The 14,808-nt window shown below is 40.2% G+C and overlaps 1 protein-coding gene across 1 annotated transcript; it reads left to right on the plus strand.

The window, feature by feature from the left end:
* The first annotated feature begins 606 nt into the window (after window positions 1-606).
* LOC128124797 (protein DEK-like) lies at window positions 607-10,726 on the plus strand. Its single transcript, XM_052761515.1, has one exon. It carries the CDS (start codon window positions 707-709, stop codon window positions 1,844-1,846), a length of 1,140 nt encoding a protein of 379 aa, XP_052617475.1. The 5' UTR covers window positions 607-706; the 3' UTR covers window positions 1,847-10,726.
* Window positions 10,727-14,808: the final 4,082 nt, after the last annotated feature.

The raw sequence follows: 14,808 nt of genomic DNA on the forward strand, positions 1-14,808 counted from the left end.
AGAAATTTTTCTAAGGGGATGTGTTAGGCAATATTTGGGTCCCTTACTCAGTATATATAACAGCTTTTTCAGTGTTGCATAGATGGACCTCTTCCTTTTCAGTTTATATCCTGTACACCTAGAAAACCCTGAGCTCTCATATAATTAGGGTCTAATTGCATACAGCCAGCCGGGAGATGTGGCTGGATACTCAGGGGAAAGTCCAATGACCTTGTCTATATCCTCCTTATTTGAAGGAACATTAACATTTAACGAGTTTAGCTGTAATTATTTTAAGCAGGCACAACTGGAGTTCTGAAGATGGCAACTGCACATCTTAGAAGATACCGTATAACACCACCTTAATAAGAGAAGGTTGAATCCAAATTACACACATATAGTAACATGATGAATTAATATTACATATGTATAGTTGTTAAACCATTAGGCCTTATAAGTTTTCAGATAAGCCTTATTAAAAAAAGACAGCCTTTATAACTTATTCATCATGTAGAGTTTTTTTTAAATCAAAATTATCATTAAATTTATGTTTACATCATCTAACAGAATTTAGTTGAAGGATCCTGGTTAAAACTATGATACTGGATTTTGAAAATCTTGTTGATTCTGAAGAGCGGAGCGAGCGAGCGCGCGGCGCGAGAACCTCGGCCCGCGCGCCTTCTACTCCTCAGCCGCGGCCTCCTCGTGCGCACCCGCGGCCCCCAGCATGTCGGCGGCGGCGGCCCCCGCCGCAGAGGGAGAGGACGCCCCGGCGCAGCCCGCGTCCGAGAAGGAGCCCGAAATGCCGGGCGCCAGGGACGAGAGTGAGGAGGAGGAGGAGGAGGAAGAGGACGAGGACGAGTACGAGGAGGAAGAAAAAGAAAAGAGCCTCATTGTGGAAGGCAAGAGAGAAAAGAAGAAAGTAGAGAGATTGACAATGCAAGTGTCTTCCTTACAAAGAGAGCCATTTACAATTGAACAAGGGAAGGGTCAGAAACTATGTGATATTGAAAGGATACATTTCTTTCTGAGTAAGAAAAAAACAGATGAACTTAGAAATCTACACAAACTGCTTTACAACAGACCAGGCACAGTATCCTCATTAAAGAAGAATGTGGGTCAGTTCAGTGGCTTTCCATTTGAAAAAGGCAGTACCCAGTATAAAAAGAAGGAAGAAATGCTGAAAAAGTTTAGGAATGCGATGCTAAAGAGCATCTGTGAGGTTCTTGATTTAGAGAGATCAGGCGTGAACAGCAAACTAGTGAAGAGGATCTTGAATTTCTTAATGCATCCAAAGCCTTCTGGCAAACCATTGCCAAAACCCAAAAAATCCTCAAGCAAAGGTAGTAAAAAGGAACGGAACAGTTCTGGAACAACAAGGAAGTCAAAGCAAACCAAATGTCCTGAAATTCTGTCAGATGAATCTAGTAGTGATGAAGATGAGAAGAAAAATAAGGAAGAGTCTTCAGAAGATGAAGAGAAAGAAAGTGAAGAGGAGCAACCACCAAAAAAGACATCTAAAAAAGAAAAAGCAAGACAGAAAGCTGCTGCTAAAAGTAAGAAGTCTGTAAAAAGTGCTAATGTTAAGAAGGCAGATAGCAGCACCACCAAGAAGAATCAAAACAGTTCCAAAAAAGAGTCTGAATCTGAAGATAGTTCTGATGATGAACCATTAATTAAAAAATTGAAAAAACCACCTACAGATGAAGAGTTAAAGGAAACAGTGAAGAAATTACTGGCTGATGCTAACTTGGAGGAAGTCACAATGAAGCAGATTTGCAAAGAGGTATATGAAAATTATCCTGCTTATGATTTAACTGAGAGGAAAGATTTCATTAAAACAACTGTAAAAGAGCTAATCTCTTAAGCTAGAGGACAGATGGCTTGTTCTAAGATTTGAAGATACGATTTATACCAGCAAAGAGAATGTATTTTCTTTTTTAAGTCTATTGTTGGTAGAACTCGCTGCTGACCCTTTTGAGTGTTACATATATTTGAGCTTGCTGTTTTAAATTGCATTTCCTTGCAGTTTTCAGTTTAAAGTCTTGCATGGCAGTAAATGTTCCTTGCTTTTTATAGTTGTACGTTTTGGATTTCTTTATTGTAAGGTCATAGATTTCTGAACTGTTGTGAATTTTAGTGCACTTAATGTTAGCTTAAGACACTTTTAATTGAAGCAAAAACTATATAACTATAACCAGCATTTATACGTGCAGAGACTATTGCAGTATTTAGTATATGAGATATTTTGAATACACCTTCTGTCAGTGTGAAAACGTAGTGGCAGTTTCTTCATCATATTAGAGCACAGCTGTTCAGATGACCGAGTTGGAACTTTTCACGCATGCATATATATGTCAGGTTGTCAGCATGACAGAAGTGACAGATGTTATTTTTGTATTTTTAAAAACCAATTTGCTGTATATAATTTTTTTTTAATTTCTTTTGTGCAGATCAATTTTTAAACTCATGTAGGTAGATGTCTTGTAACTAAAGAATGTCAGTGTTCAGCCAGGCAGCATAACAGAGCAGTTAGTTCAGTGTTGCAGCACTGAAGGACTGTCCAGTTCTGCTTTGCCCTGAAAGTGTCATCAATTTTTGTGGTATGTTAAAAGTGTCATAGAAATTTTATATTGAGGATAAACCAAAATCAACACATAGAGTTTCAAAAACTGGGGAAGGGTGAGCACACTTGGCTTATATAAGTGAACTGGTAGTAACTAAACTTTGACCATATAAATCGTAGATACCTGACTTCCTTCATAATTATGATTGAAAGTATCACCAGATGTAATGCCAGAAGATAGTATAAAAGTTATCAGATGGTAATGCCGGGAATGTAGGTATCTTTGAAAGTATTTCTCAAAAAACCATACATTAAATTTCTTTGAAGTAAGTATTATGGAATCAAGGCTGTTTGATTTTAAATTTTGGTCAATCAAGATTTTTAGGTGATAAACATGGACTGTCCCTGAATTTTAATTTTGTCTTTTGACTGTCCTGAGAAATTATTTCTGAATTATAAAAATAAGCTGCTTGACAATTGATGTACCAACTGAGTATTTAATTTTCACATCGTAAATCAAATATATTAAAATAATGTTGAGCATTAACAGGTATTTTTACATATTCGACTTTAGTATGCTTAGAGTGAAATGGAGGAAGTAACTAAATGAGGACTAAAAATTGGCCTTTACTTTTAAATAATTTGTTATAAATCTTGGCAATAAAGATAAATTGATGTTTTAAAAAAAACTATGATACTGGAGTTATTATTGAGAGATTTTAGACAGAGGGTCCTTTTTATCTTTTCCATGTATGAGCATATTGTTAGCTGGCTTTATTATAGACACCTTTATACCATAAACAATAATAGCCTGTATTGGAAATAGTTTACCTTTTAGCTGTTTTCAAGCTCATATTGTCTTTTTCCTGGGTTCTGTTGTTCTCTTTCTCTCTGTCACAAAGTCAGGAGTCCAGCCTGACCCAAGATAGAAGCTCTGGAGGAAGCTGAGAGAAATATATTTTGGGCTGAAGCAAGCTGTCTCCAGAGCCAGCTTTTCAGTGAAATAAAACAGCCTGTGACAATTTTTCAATATTATGCATATCCCAAAGACATTTGAATTTCTCTAAGACTGAGCCCAGTGATCTGCTCCTCCATAACCAGTTTGTGTGTATCTGCAGATGGGGGCAGCAGCCTGAAGAGACTAACAAGTAACTGAAAATAGAAATAAAAGCAAGAGTATCTGAGCTTGGTGGGGCAGAAACAAAGGCAGACCAAAGACATAAGGCAAAGAAGTCGCCAGAACAAAAAGATCACCCTATCTCAGTTAGGGAAAGCAGGCTTGGAGATCCAGTAGAAACAGCAGGCATTAGGGCCCAGTGTAGATTTTATCTCCACTTTCCTTCCAAGCTGTATTTAGTTTAGGCTCTGGGTGTGGTTGTAGGTGTGAGCTAAGTGGTAGGAATGAGAAGGCTGGGGAGAAGGTCACATGGGGGAGAGGCCTCAGACCCTTTGCCATGTAGTTTGAGACGGTTGTCTAGATATGTCAGAATGTCAAAATTGAAAGTTTTGAATTGGGACCAGAAATGGCCATCATTGAAAGAGTACTGTGGCCAGATTTGAGTAGATAACTAAGTGAGTTTGGTGGTCTGGAACTCGCTAAGCTGGAGCTTTTAGAGCCCATTTAAAAAATTTGGTTTGAATTTTAAATGACAGGCAGAACTGGCAGAAAGTCTTATCCTACTGCCTAAGGCATCCCCAGGCTTAAGGGAAAGATGAAAATTAAAACTGAGAGTTGGGGTGGGGGTCACCACACTCAAAAGGCTACAGGAGTTCTCAAAGTTAGTTAACTGTGAGAGGTTCCTGGAATCTCTTGTGATCCGAGAAGGAATGGGAAGTTCTCAGAGCTTCTGGTGTCTGGTTGACACATCTTTGAGTCAGATCCAGATGGATGGTTACCTTGTCCTGTAGAATTTGTGTGTGTGGATAGCAGTGACCAAATGGTGAAAGACCTCTTAGCCTGAAGTTCAGAGAATGTTGGAGGAAGAGGTCAAAGGAAGGGTCGGGGGAAGATGAATGGGGAGGATTCAGAGAAGAGAAGAGAAGAGGATTGGTGTCAGTCTGGATTTACACAGAGCACCGACAAAGTCATAAGAATTGAAATTCCATCCATAGAACTTGCACTATTCATGAAGGCAGAATTAGGACTGGTGGCTGTTTAGCCTATATATTGAATGTCTTGGGTCAGTGTTCTATTGCTGTGAAGAGATAACATGACTAAGGCAACTCTTATAAAAGAAAGCATTTAATTGAGGGCCTGCTTACAGTTTCAGATGATTAGTCCAATATCATCATGGTGGGAAACATGGTAGCATACAGGCAGAAATGGTGCTGAAGAAGTAGCTGAGAGATACACCCAGATCCACTGGCCAGGAGAGAGATTCTGGGCTTGGAATGGGCTTTTGAAACCTCAAAGCACACCTCTGGTGACATACTTTCTCCAACAAGGCCATACTTCCTAATCCTCCTAATCCACTAATTCAAATAGTGCAACTCCCTAGTGATCAAGCATTCAACTCTATTAGTCTCTGGTGACATACTTTCTCCTATGGGGCCATTCTTCAAACCATCACAGTGAGATTATAGGGTGTCTGTGCTCCTGAAGGAATTACCTGTAGGAAGGAGGAAGGAGGGATTTCTGCCCAGCGGACCTGAAAAGGATCCTGGGTTTTGGCACCAGATGTAAGAAAAATGAGGCAAAGAAGCAGACAGATTGATCTCAACATGCTCAAACTGCTTTATTGGAACAGAAAGAGGTCCTAAGCTTTCTGTGGGATTAAGGTTGAGCACATTTAGAGGGCCTGAGGGACATCTATCTATCTATCTATCTATCTATCTATCTATCTAGCAGGAAGTTACATCTATTCTTTTGTGGTTTGGTTAGAAGTAGGGTACCTTGTTTTTAATAGCCATATTGTTTCTACAGGTTGATCAGAACAGTCAGACTGGGGCCAAGCAATTCTTTATGGCTAGAGGACATTGCCCAGTACAGCCTGACTCAGTTCCTCATGACCTGAGGCTATTACCCAACACAGTAAAGTCAAAATATTCCTAAAATATGAAGAAATAAAACAGAAGAAAAGAAAATATTGTTCCCCCACCATAGAAAAAGTTCATATTCTAGTTTCATTCTGTTGCTGTGATGAAACACTCTGACCAAAAGCAACTTAAAGATGGGAAGGCTTTATTTCAGCTTACAATTTCAAGTCACAATCCATCATTAAGGGAAGTCAGGGCAGGAAATGAAGCAGAAACTAAGGAGTAACATTGCTTATTGACTTGTTTTCTCACTTGCTCAGCTAGCTTTCTACTATGCCCCAGGCCCACCTGCCTAGAGATGGTGCCACCCACAATGGGCTGGGCCCTCCCACATCAATCATCAACCAAGACTGTTTCTTGCTGATGTGGCCACAGGCCAATCTAATCTTGGCAATTCCTCAATCAAAATTGAAGCTAGCTAGGATATTGCATAAGCAAAAGAAAAAGGCACACACATTATGTGAAGGGAAATAAATGAAAACATGAAAAACATAAAAATGCAGTAAAGAGGCTCACTAAGCATCTAAGGAGAAAAGGGGAAGGAATCATAAGGGAACAAAAAGAAAAGATGAGATGTTGGAGAAGCTTCTTACTGTATCTTCGAATATTGGATACTGCCAGTTATCATGGGGGTTGGGGATGGTCAGTTAAACCTGTGTGCTCTTGTCTTTCCTGTGGCTTATGGTGTTGTGGAGTGAGCATTGCATGAGTGTTTGATATCCATCATCTTCCTCTTTGGTTGTTTCTCTCCCTTACATAGTAGGATGAGCTGATCTGTTAACCACATTTAGCTTTTCATTCTGCAGACTGGGAAGATCCTCTCAGCCCCGTGACTCCCCAGACAATACTCCCTGGAGTGGCTAGTGTTTTAGCTGGAGGATGTCTCCCAAGTGCATTTGGAGTGTGGGAAGCAAACAAAGCACTGAGACAGGCTCAGGCAGAGGATCTGTCCTTATACTTCCCAGATCTCTTGAGCATTAAATCACTCTGCTGATATGAGGAATGCAGCTTTGGGTATCATGTACATCCCTTGAACTTCAGAGATTTCTGGCCCAACAGCAATGAAGGGCAGATGGGTGGCTCCAGATTTTGACCCACTCTGTGGCCTCAGGCTCAGAGCTTTCAAACTCCAGAACTGTTTGCAGTTGATGAGATCTGCTCCCCAGCCACCAAGGGTAGGACTGTCTCTTCTCATGCTCTTCCCAGCTTAAGCCTGCTACTTGCACCCTTTAAAGGGTTTGTGAGTGTTCAGCCTTCCTGCTCTTCACAACTGCCTCTCTGAGATTTACCTCACTCAGGGTCTGTGCCAGGCCAACTTGAGGCTTCCCCACTTTTGGATGTTCCCTCATCTCAGAACCCACTCCCACATGGAGGTAGCTCAGTTTTGAACAATAGGTTCTCCATCAAGATGGCTCCTGGCCACTGCCATCCAGGTCATATAGAATGACAAAATGGGATTTCTTTCCACCACTCATCTATCTGCTACATGACCTACTCTTAACAAAAACTGTTAGTATACGCGAGGCTTGTGAGGATTGTAGGCTTGTCCTGAGGGTAGGACTGCCTAGATTCTGTCTTTTGAAAGTGGCTGCTGTTTCCCCTCTCTCTACCAGCTTATTACCCTGGGTCATACCATATTTTTTTTTTCTCTTCTCTGGTTTCCCTTTCCTTCCTTTCTGGATTTCCAAAGTTCCTCCTCTATTTCTCTCTGATAAAAAGTATATTCGTAGAGAACATATGGGTCATCCTTCCTTGTTTTCTGTAATAAAGAGGCAGGTATTTGAATATACTATTAGATAATCCATAACACTCATGTACCTTGCTAACTCCATCAGGAATTCAAAATGAACTCTTACAGAATTCTATGTAAAAAATACGTTTGAAACACTCATAGGAAAAGATGATTTTGCTTTCTGATTTTGTGGAGGTTCTATTTTGGAGATGATAGATGTATTTACAAAAACCTGTTCAATTACATGTAACACCTGCTATGGTAGAAGCATGGGCTGTGGGAGTTTGGGATGACGAGACAGGAGAAAATGATTTCTAAACTCAGTGGTTAAGGATAAGAAAGAGTTGGTGATGGAAATGGGAATAAACAGGTATGTAAATGATATGGGGAAGAAGTGCTATATAAAATCTCTAACTGTACCTTCATGAGGAATGAATAATATTTAATTTTCTATAGGCCCTTGTTGGAATGAGTATTTAAGTTTATTGCATAGGTATAATTTTAGAGGATATTAAATAAAGCTATATAAACCTCAAAAAGGTGTATTTATTCTTATTCTAGTTCTCTCCTTTACCAGCTCACATAGAGGCAGTCTCCAGTCTGCTATCTTATCTCGAATTTTCTCTATTTGTCATTGACCATAGTATTTCCCTACAATGCTCTGGCAAAGGCCATCCATGAATTCCATGATGACATAGGTGCAGTAAGGTCTCCTGTGAGGGCTTCATTCTTGTCTGAAACTCTCTGACTACATCCTAAGCAGATGTTTGGGTAGTCCCTAGCATGAAACCCACACAGAAGACCTGTGGCCTGTAATAATATATCTGAGTGGTTGGAATTTTCAGTTGCAATAAGAGTTCAACAGATAGAGCTGAGGCTGGGTCTCAGTGGTAAAGCTTATGGAAGGCCTTGGAATTAGTGCCTACCATCATTTTTTAAAATTATATACACAATCAAAACTCTCGACAGGCAATGCCTAACAAGATATAGCAGAACACATTGTAAACCCAGTTATTTGGAAATACAGAGATGACCATTCAGAAGAGAAAATCTGGGGTATGTGTGAAACAAAGGATATCAGAATTTTATTTTTCATCATAAAATTCCTAGTACTATTTGGCATTCTATCAAAGCACATGAGTTAGTTTGGCAACATATTGTTATAGGGTCAAAATACAACTCAACACACATATTAAATATGCCTGCCAGCTGAATCCTACACAGCAACAGATACAAATCTGAGCCCTCTTCAGTTCTCAAGAAAAAATTACTGCTCTAGGTCTTATGAAGGTATCTTCTCACTGTTTTACTAACTTTGAAAACAAAGTATAAGAAGGAGTTGTACCAAGAAATACAAAGCCATATGGTTTATTCACAAATGTAGGATTTTAACATCAAAATTGTGATTTCAGCAATGTAGAGAATAGCAAGGACAGTGTAGTTTTTAAAACATACACTTACTTCAAGATATTTTCCTTCTTTCTTTTCCTAAGAAGTCTGCCCAGCATAGCAGTGAATGAACGAAACCTTTCCTTTTTAAAGAAGGGTTTCACATGTCTGATTTGTGTTTTCTGCCTATAAACACAGATCCATTTCTACAGCTGCAGTCTAGGCTTTCCTAAGTGGAATGTGAAATAACATTCATGCTGTGGCCCTATTCCAGACTGACCAAATCAGGATCTCTATGGAGAGAGTTCCTAAAACTGGTTTATGGTACAGAACTGAGGTTATGTACATCTGAGGTTAAGAAACACAAGCATACACTCCATTTTATCTGTCTTGTCTTCAAATGCAATCTTGGGCTTTGTATTAGTTTTCTGTGCTATATTTCTTTGATCAGTTTGTATCTGTTGATGAAATAGAATACTCTGACTAGAAGCATCTTGGGAGGAAGCGGTTTATTTGGTATACACATCTGTCTTAGGGTTTTATTGCTGTGAAGAGACACTATGACCACAGCAACTCTTATAAAGGAAACATTTAATTGGGGCTGGCTTACAGTTTCAGAGGTTTAGTTCATTATCATCATGGCAGAACATGGCAGCATGCAGGCAGACATGGTGCTGGAGAAGGAGCTGGGAGTTCTATATCTAGATCTGCAGGTAGCAGTAAAAGAAGTGAGCCACACTAGGCCTGGCTTGAGCATTTGAGATCTCAAAGCCTGCCCCCAATGACACACTTCCTCCAATAAAGCCATGACTACATCAACAAGGACACACCTTCTAATAGTGCCACTTCCTATGGCACTATTCAAACACATGAGTCTATGGGGGTCATTCCTATTCAAACCATCACAATATTTCAATCACAGTCCGTCATTGAGGGATAACAAGACAGGAACTCAAGCAAGGAAGGAGCCTGGAGGCAGGAACTGAAGCAAAGACCATGGAGGAATGCTACTTATTGCCTTGCTCCTTGTGGCTTTTAAGGTTACTTTCTTTTTTCACCCAGGACCACCTGCTCACAGGTGGCACCACCCACAGTGGGCTGGGTCCTCCCACATCAATCATAATCAAGAAAATGCCTCACAGACAGGTCCATAGACAGTGATTCTCAACATGTGGGTCACAACCCCTTTGGAGTCAAATGACCCTTTCATGGGGGTTGCATATCAGATATCTTGCATGTCAGATAGTTACATTATGATTCATAGCAGTAGCAAAATTACCGTTTTGAAATAGCAACAAAAGTAATTTTATGGTTGGGGGTCACCACAACATGAGGAACTGTATTAAAGGGTTACAGTATTAGGAAGGTTGAGAACCACTGCCATAGGACAATATGATAGAAGCAATTCCTCAACTGACATTCCTTCTTCCCAGATAAATCTACATTTGTGTCAAGCTGACAAAAACTAATCAACACAGCTTCCAAAGCCTTATTTTTTGTTGTCAGTTTTTTTCTTTTTAATGATGATGTGCTTTCTCTTTAGAGAGCTATGTTTGAGATATTTATTTTACAGCCACATTTAAAGCAATCTCCAGGATTCAGTGTGTTCATTCTCCATTGTCCCTTTTCCCACTTTCTAACCCAGCAGGCAGAAAGGACTTTACAGGTGGGAAGGCATCTGAATACTGTTGTCATGGAAACCACTCTGATTCTCAACCCCAGCGGGTCACTAGCTCAGTTAGAAGGCTGTAGAGTGAGACAATAGCCCTCCCCACTCTGATTTCTTCCTGGGAAAAGAGGTTGAAGTTGAGAGCTGAGGTTGGTTTCCAGGGAGATCAAAGCCAGGTATTTGAGATTCATGAACAGAAAATTACATACATAAAAATTGGTGCACAGGATTGATAATAGGAACCTACCTATAGATATTGGAATTGCAAGCTGATAGTTCTATTCACATAGAATATCTGTTCTTGATGCTTGTGCATATGCAAACAAGTGTACACACACACACACACACACACACACACACACACACACACACACACACTGTGGAAACTCACCAGCATGCTTTCTACTCATGTGTGCACAGTGACTCTGTCTGACTAGAGCATGACATGTGAATAGAGGAGGCAATGAAGCAGAATAAGTAGGCAGGACTCATAACAAGGAAGAGAGAGTGGGACATTCCTTACTATTGGGGGATGGTGGCAAAAAATAATTGTATACCCTTTCCTCCATGACTTTCACATGTGCATTACATTTTAAGACAACTTTAGTGAGGCATAATTGACACACTATGCAACTATGTGTACAGTACTTGTAGTAAATTTACACAGTTGTGTAACTATCACCGCAATCCCGTTTTATCACACTTCTACCACTCAAAAATAATATGGCAAACAATCTCTATGCTTACCTCCAAGTTCAGGCAATCCATAATCTATGTCCTGTCTTTGTATAATGCCCTTTGTGAGCATTTTCTTTGAAGTGACTCACATAGTAAGTGGTCTTTTGACACTTAGCAAGAAGGCTCTGGGCCAGTGAAATGGCTCAGTAGCTAAGGTCCTTGCTGTTAAGCCTGATGACCTGAATTTGGTCCCCAAGATCCATAGAGTGGAAAGAGAGAATCAACTCTTGCAAATTATCCTCTAATATCAACACATATGCTTTGGAATATACAATATCCCCAACACAAAAATGAATAAACAATTGCAAACTTAAGTTTATGAGGTTCATACATGTTATAGTATCAGCATCAACAGTTTCTACGTCCTTCATTCAATAATATTCTTCTTCACTGATATGCCACCTTTCCTTTATTCCTTCACCAATTTGTATATATTTCTACTTTGGGCCCATCATGAATAATGCTTCTATGACCATCAGAATACATGTTGTCTTTGTCTGTTCATTGTTTCTAATAACATGGAACCACAAACACAAACTTGATAAGATATAAAGATTTATTTTGGTTTATGATCCTCATCTAAGATGAAGGGGCTTCTTGCTAGCAGTGTTCTCAAATGGACCAGGAGGAAGCCATCACATGGCAAGGAGACATGGAGCATGGGAGTGTCCTTGCTTAACTGACTTTCATAAAACATTGGTGTGAAACTACATCCTACAGGAATTATAATACAGCCACTGCTGTCTTGAAGTTAGAAGAGCTATGATTACCAGCAGAAGATTCTCACAAGATTAAACCTATAAAAATTCGCTTGTGGAAGTGGGGGAAGACCAACTGGGTCATGAGTCCTCTCTCCAAGAATATATAAGAGGGTTAACTTGATGGTAGTAGGTGGGGAGAATTCCTCAGAGTATGGCATAGCTGCCTGAAAGTTGCCCATGTTCTAGTGAGTAACAACCCAATTAAAGCCATTAGTTCATCAAGCTGCATGTGGCTGAAGTCATTCCATTGGACTGCCATTGGTACCCTATACACAGTGAATAGAGATGCTTGCTCATGCCACCCCAGAAAAAAAAACATACAACATAGACCTACACCCAGATAACACTTTAGCCCACTTATCCATCCATCTGTATTTCTTTTCATCCCATATTTCCTTCCTCTCTCTTTCTCTTTCTCTTTCTCTTTCTCTTTCTCTTTCTCTTTCTCTTTCTCTCTCTCTCCCTCCCTCCCTCCCTCCCTCCCTCCCTCCCTCCCTCCCTCTCTCTCTCTCATTCCTCCTTCCTTTTCAGTATTGGGAATTGAACCCAAGGCCTTGCACATGCTAAACAACTTATTATTCACTGAATTATATCCCCAGCTCCCATTCCTTCAATTATTGCATGAAATCCTAACTCGATCATGAGGGAAGAATGCAATCAATTCTTAAGTACCACTCCTAGCCCCATTTCTTAATCTCTCATATGCAGATTAAAATTCAACATGCATTTTGGAGGAGATGATCCATAACACATCTAAGTGTAAAGATATCTGTCTTGGCCTCAGTCTTATGCAAAAAGCACCTCTTCCTTCACCACAATGCACACTATGTGCTTTACAAGTTAGAGGCCTTCTCTGCTACTCTGAAGTTGTTGACTATATTTCATTTTGTCTTTTGACACACAGCCTTGTTATGCAGATCAGCCTGGCCTGGAACTCAGAGATCCACCCATCTCTGCTTGCCAAGTGCTTGGATTAGAGGCATGTGCCACTAATCTTGGTCTCTTGACCATGTTTTGGGTTTTGAGAATTTCATACTCAAGTATTGTATTTAATCCTCCCTCCCCCAATTCCAGAGGGAAAATCATTTTTATTCATGGACAAGCCTCCTGTTGACTGTCTTTTAATCACAATTGTGTTTTGGATATTGTGAAATGCCAAAATGATCAAACAATCTTTGTTCTTGATTACACTAACATGCTACATTACGTTAACTGAAATTTGAATGTTGTACATATCTGGGAGGAATCTTACTTGGAAGTGTTGCCTAATCTGCCAGGCATGCTAGTATGCAAGTGAAATCCCAGCCCTTGGAGGCAGGAGGACTGTGAGTTTGAGCCAGGACAAGGCTACACAGTGATTTCCAGACCAGACTTACATAGTGAAAACATGCTTCAAAACAAACATGTACACACAAAAAATAATGTCACATGTTTTGCATGTTTTTGCTGGATTTGAATTCTTAATATTTTCTTGAGGAATTTTTCATATGTTGAACTGTGGGGGTCCTTGTGATGGCTCAGCCTGGCTTTAGAGGTAGAATATTATTCTCATAGAGAATGTGCTGGAAAATATTCCCCCATCTTGAACATTCTGCAATGCTATGGGATGGTCTGTATGTCAAATGTGTTGCTGATTGGTCAATAAATAAATCACTGATTGGCCCGTGGCCAGGCAGGAAGTATAGGCGGGACAAGGAGGAGAATAGAGCTGGGAAGTGGAAGGCTGAGTGAGAGAGACACTGCCAGCCGCCATCAGGACAAGGAAGATGTAAAGTACCGGTAAGCCACAAGCCACGTGGCAAGGTATAGATTAATAGAAATGGATTAATTTAAGCTGTAAGAACAGTTAGCAAGAAGCCTGCCACGGCCATACAGTTTGTAACCAATATAAGTCTCTGTGTTTACTTGATCGGGTTTGAGCGGCTTGGGACTGGCAGGTGAGAGAGATTTGCCCTGACTGTGGGCCAGGCAGGAAAACTTTAGCAACAAATGGCGCCCAACGTGGTGGCAAGAGTTTCCACCTAAAACCTGAGAAAAAAGATTCTAAAACGGAGCTAAAAACAGCTTCCTAATTGTCTCTCTCAAATGAGCAGCAGCTGCCGGTTTGAGCTACTGGCGGGTTGCTGGCGTGCGCGCTCGACCTGCAGTATGGCTGGAATGAGGCCTCTGCAAGTGGCACATTAAGCTGCTTGATGAATTTAGCCTTTGCTAGTACAAAACAAAAAAAGAGGTTTCTGGACTACACGCTGCTTGGATAAAAGCATAGACCCACGATAGCTCCCAAAGCTGGCGGAAAACTACAGTACCGCCGCCATGTTGGGAAGCTGAGGTGGGCGGAGCCAGCAGCCACAGCTGCTGCAGCTTAAAGCAATAGATTCACAATAAGACAGATTCAGATGTAATAGTTTAAAATGTGTGTAAAATATACGTAGGCTTGAAAGAGACAAAAAAGGTGATATATACAGTATAGAAACAAATACATAGTTTTAAAAAATAAAGTCTTTTAAGAGACAGTAAAATTAGTATAAAAAATAAGCCACGTGAAGATGACTATTACACAGAGAATCTGGATTGTGTTGTCTTTGGGATTTTTAACTGCAGAAAAACATTTGATTGTAAAAGCTGTTGAGTTAAACCAATATATATATTTTAAAGATACCTTGACTTCAAAATTTGGATATAAGGATATGTTGCTTTGGAAAAGAGTCTCTTTTGTTCCCACAGAAAGCCAGAGGCTATGGATTTGTTCCAGATTAAGATACATCAGGTTTGACCAGCCAAGACCACCTGAAAGGTCTCCGATGACACCATGGCCCAGATGATCCAACATCCAGAATGGTTTGAAGGCAACTGGCTCAGACGATACACCCTCATGGACTACTCCATAATCCTAAAATGTTCTTTGTGTCCCCATAAGATACAGCGCCCCCCTCCAGCA

This window comes from Peromyscus californicus, unplaced genomic scaffold, assembly GCF_007827085.1.
Source record: "Peromyscus californicus insignis strain IS unplaced genomic scaffold, ASM782708v3 Scaffold_10__1_contigs__length_136768540, whole genome shotgun sequence".
In the NCBI taxonomy this organism is placed as follows: Eukaryota; Metazoa; Chordata; class Mammalia; order Rodentia; family Cricetidae; genus Peromyscus; species Peromyscus californicus.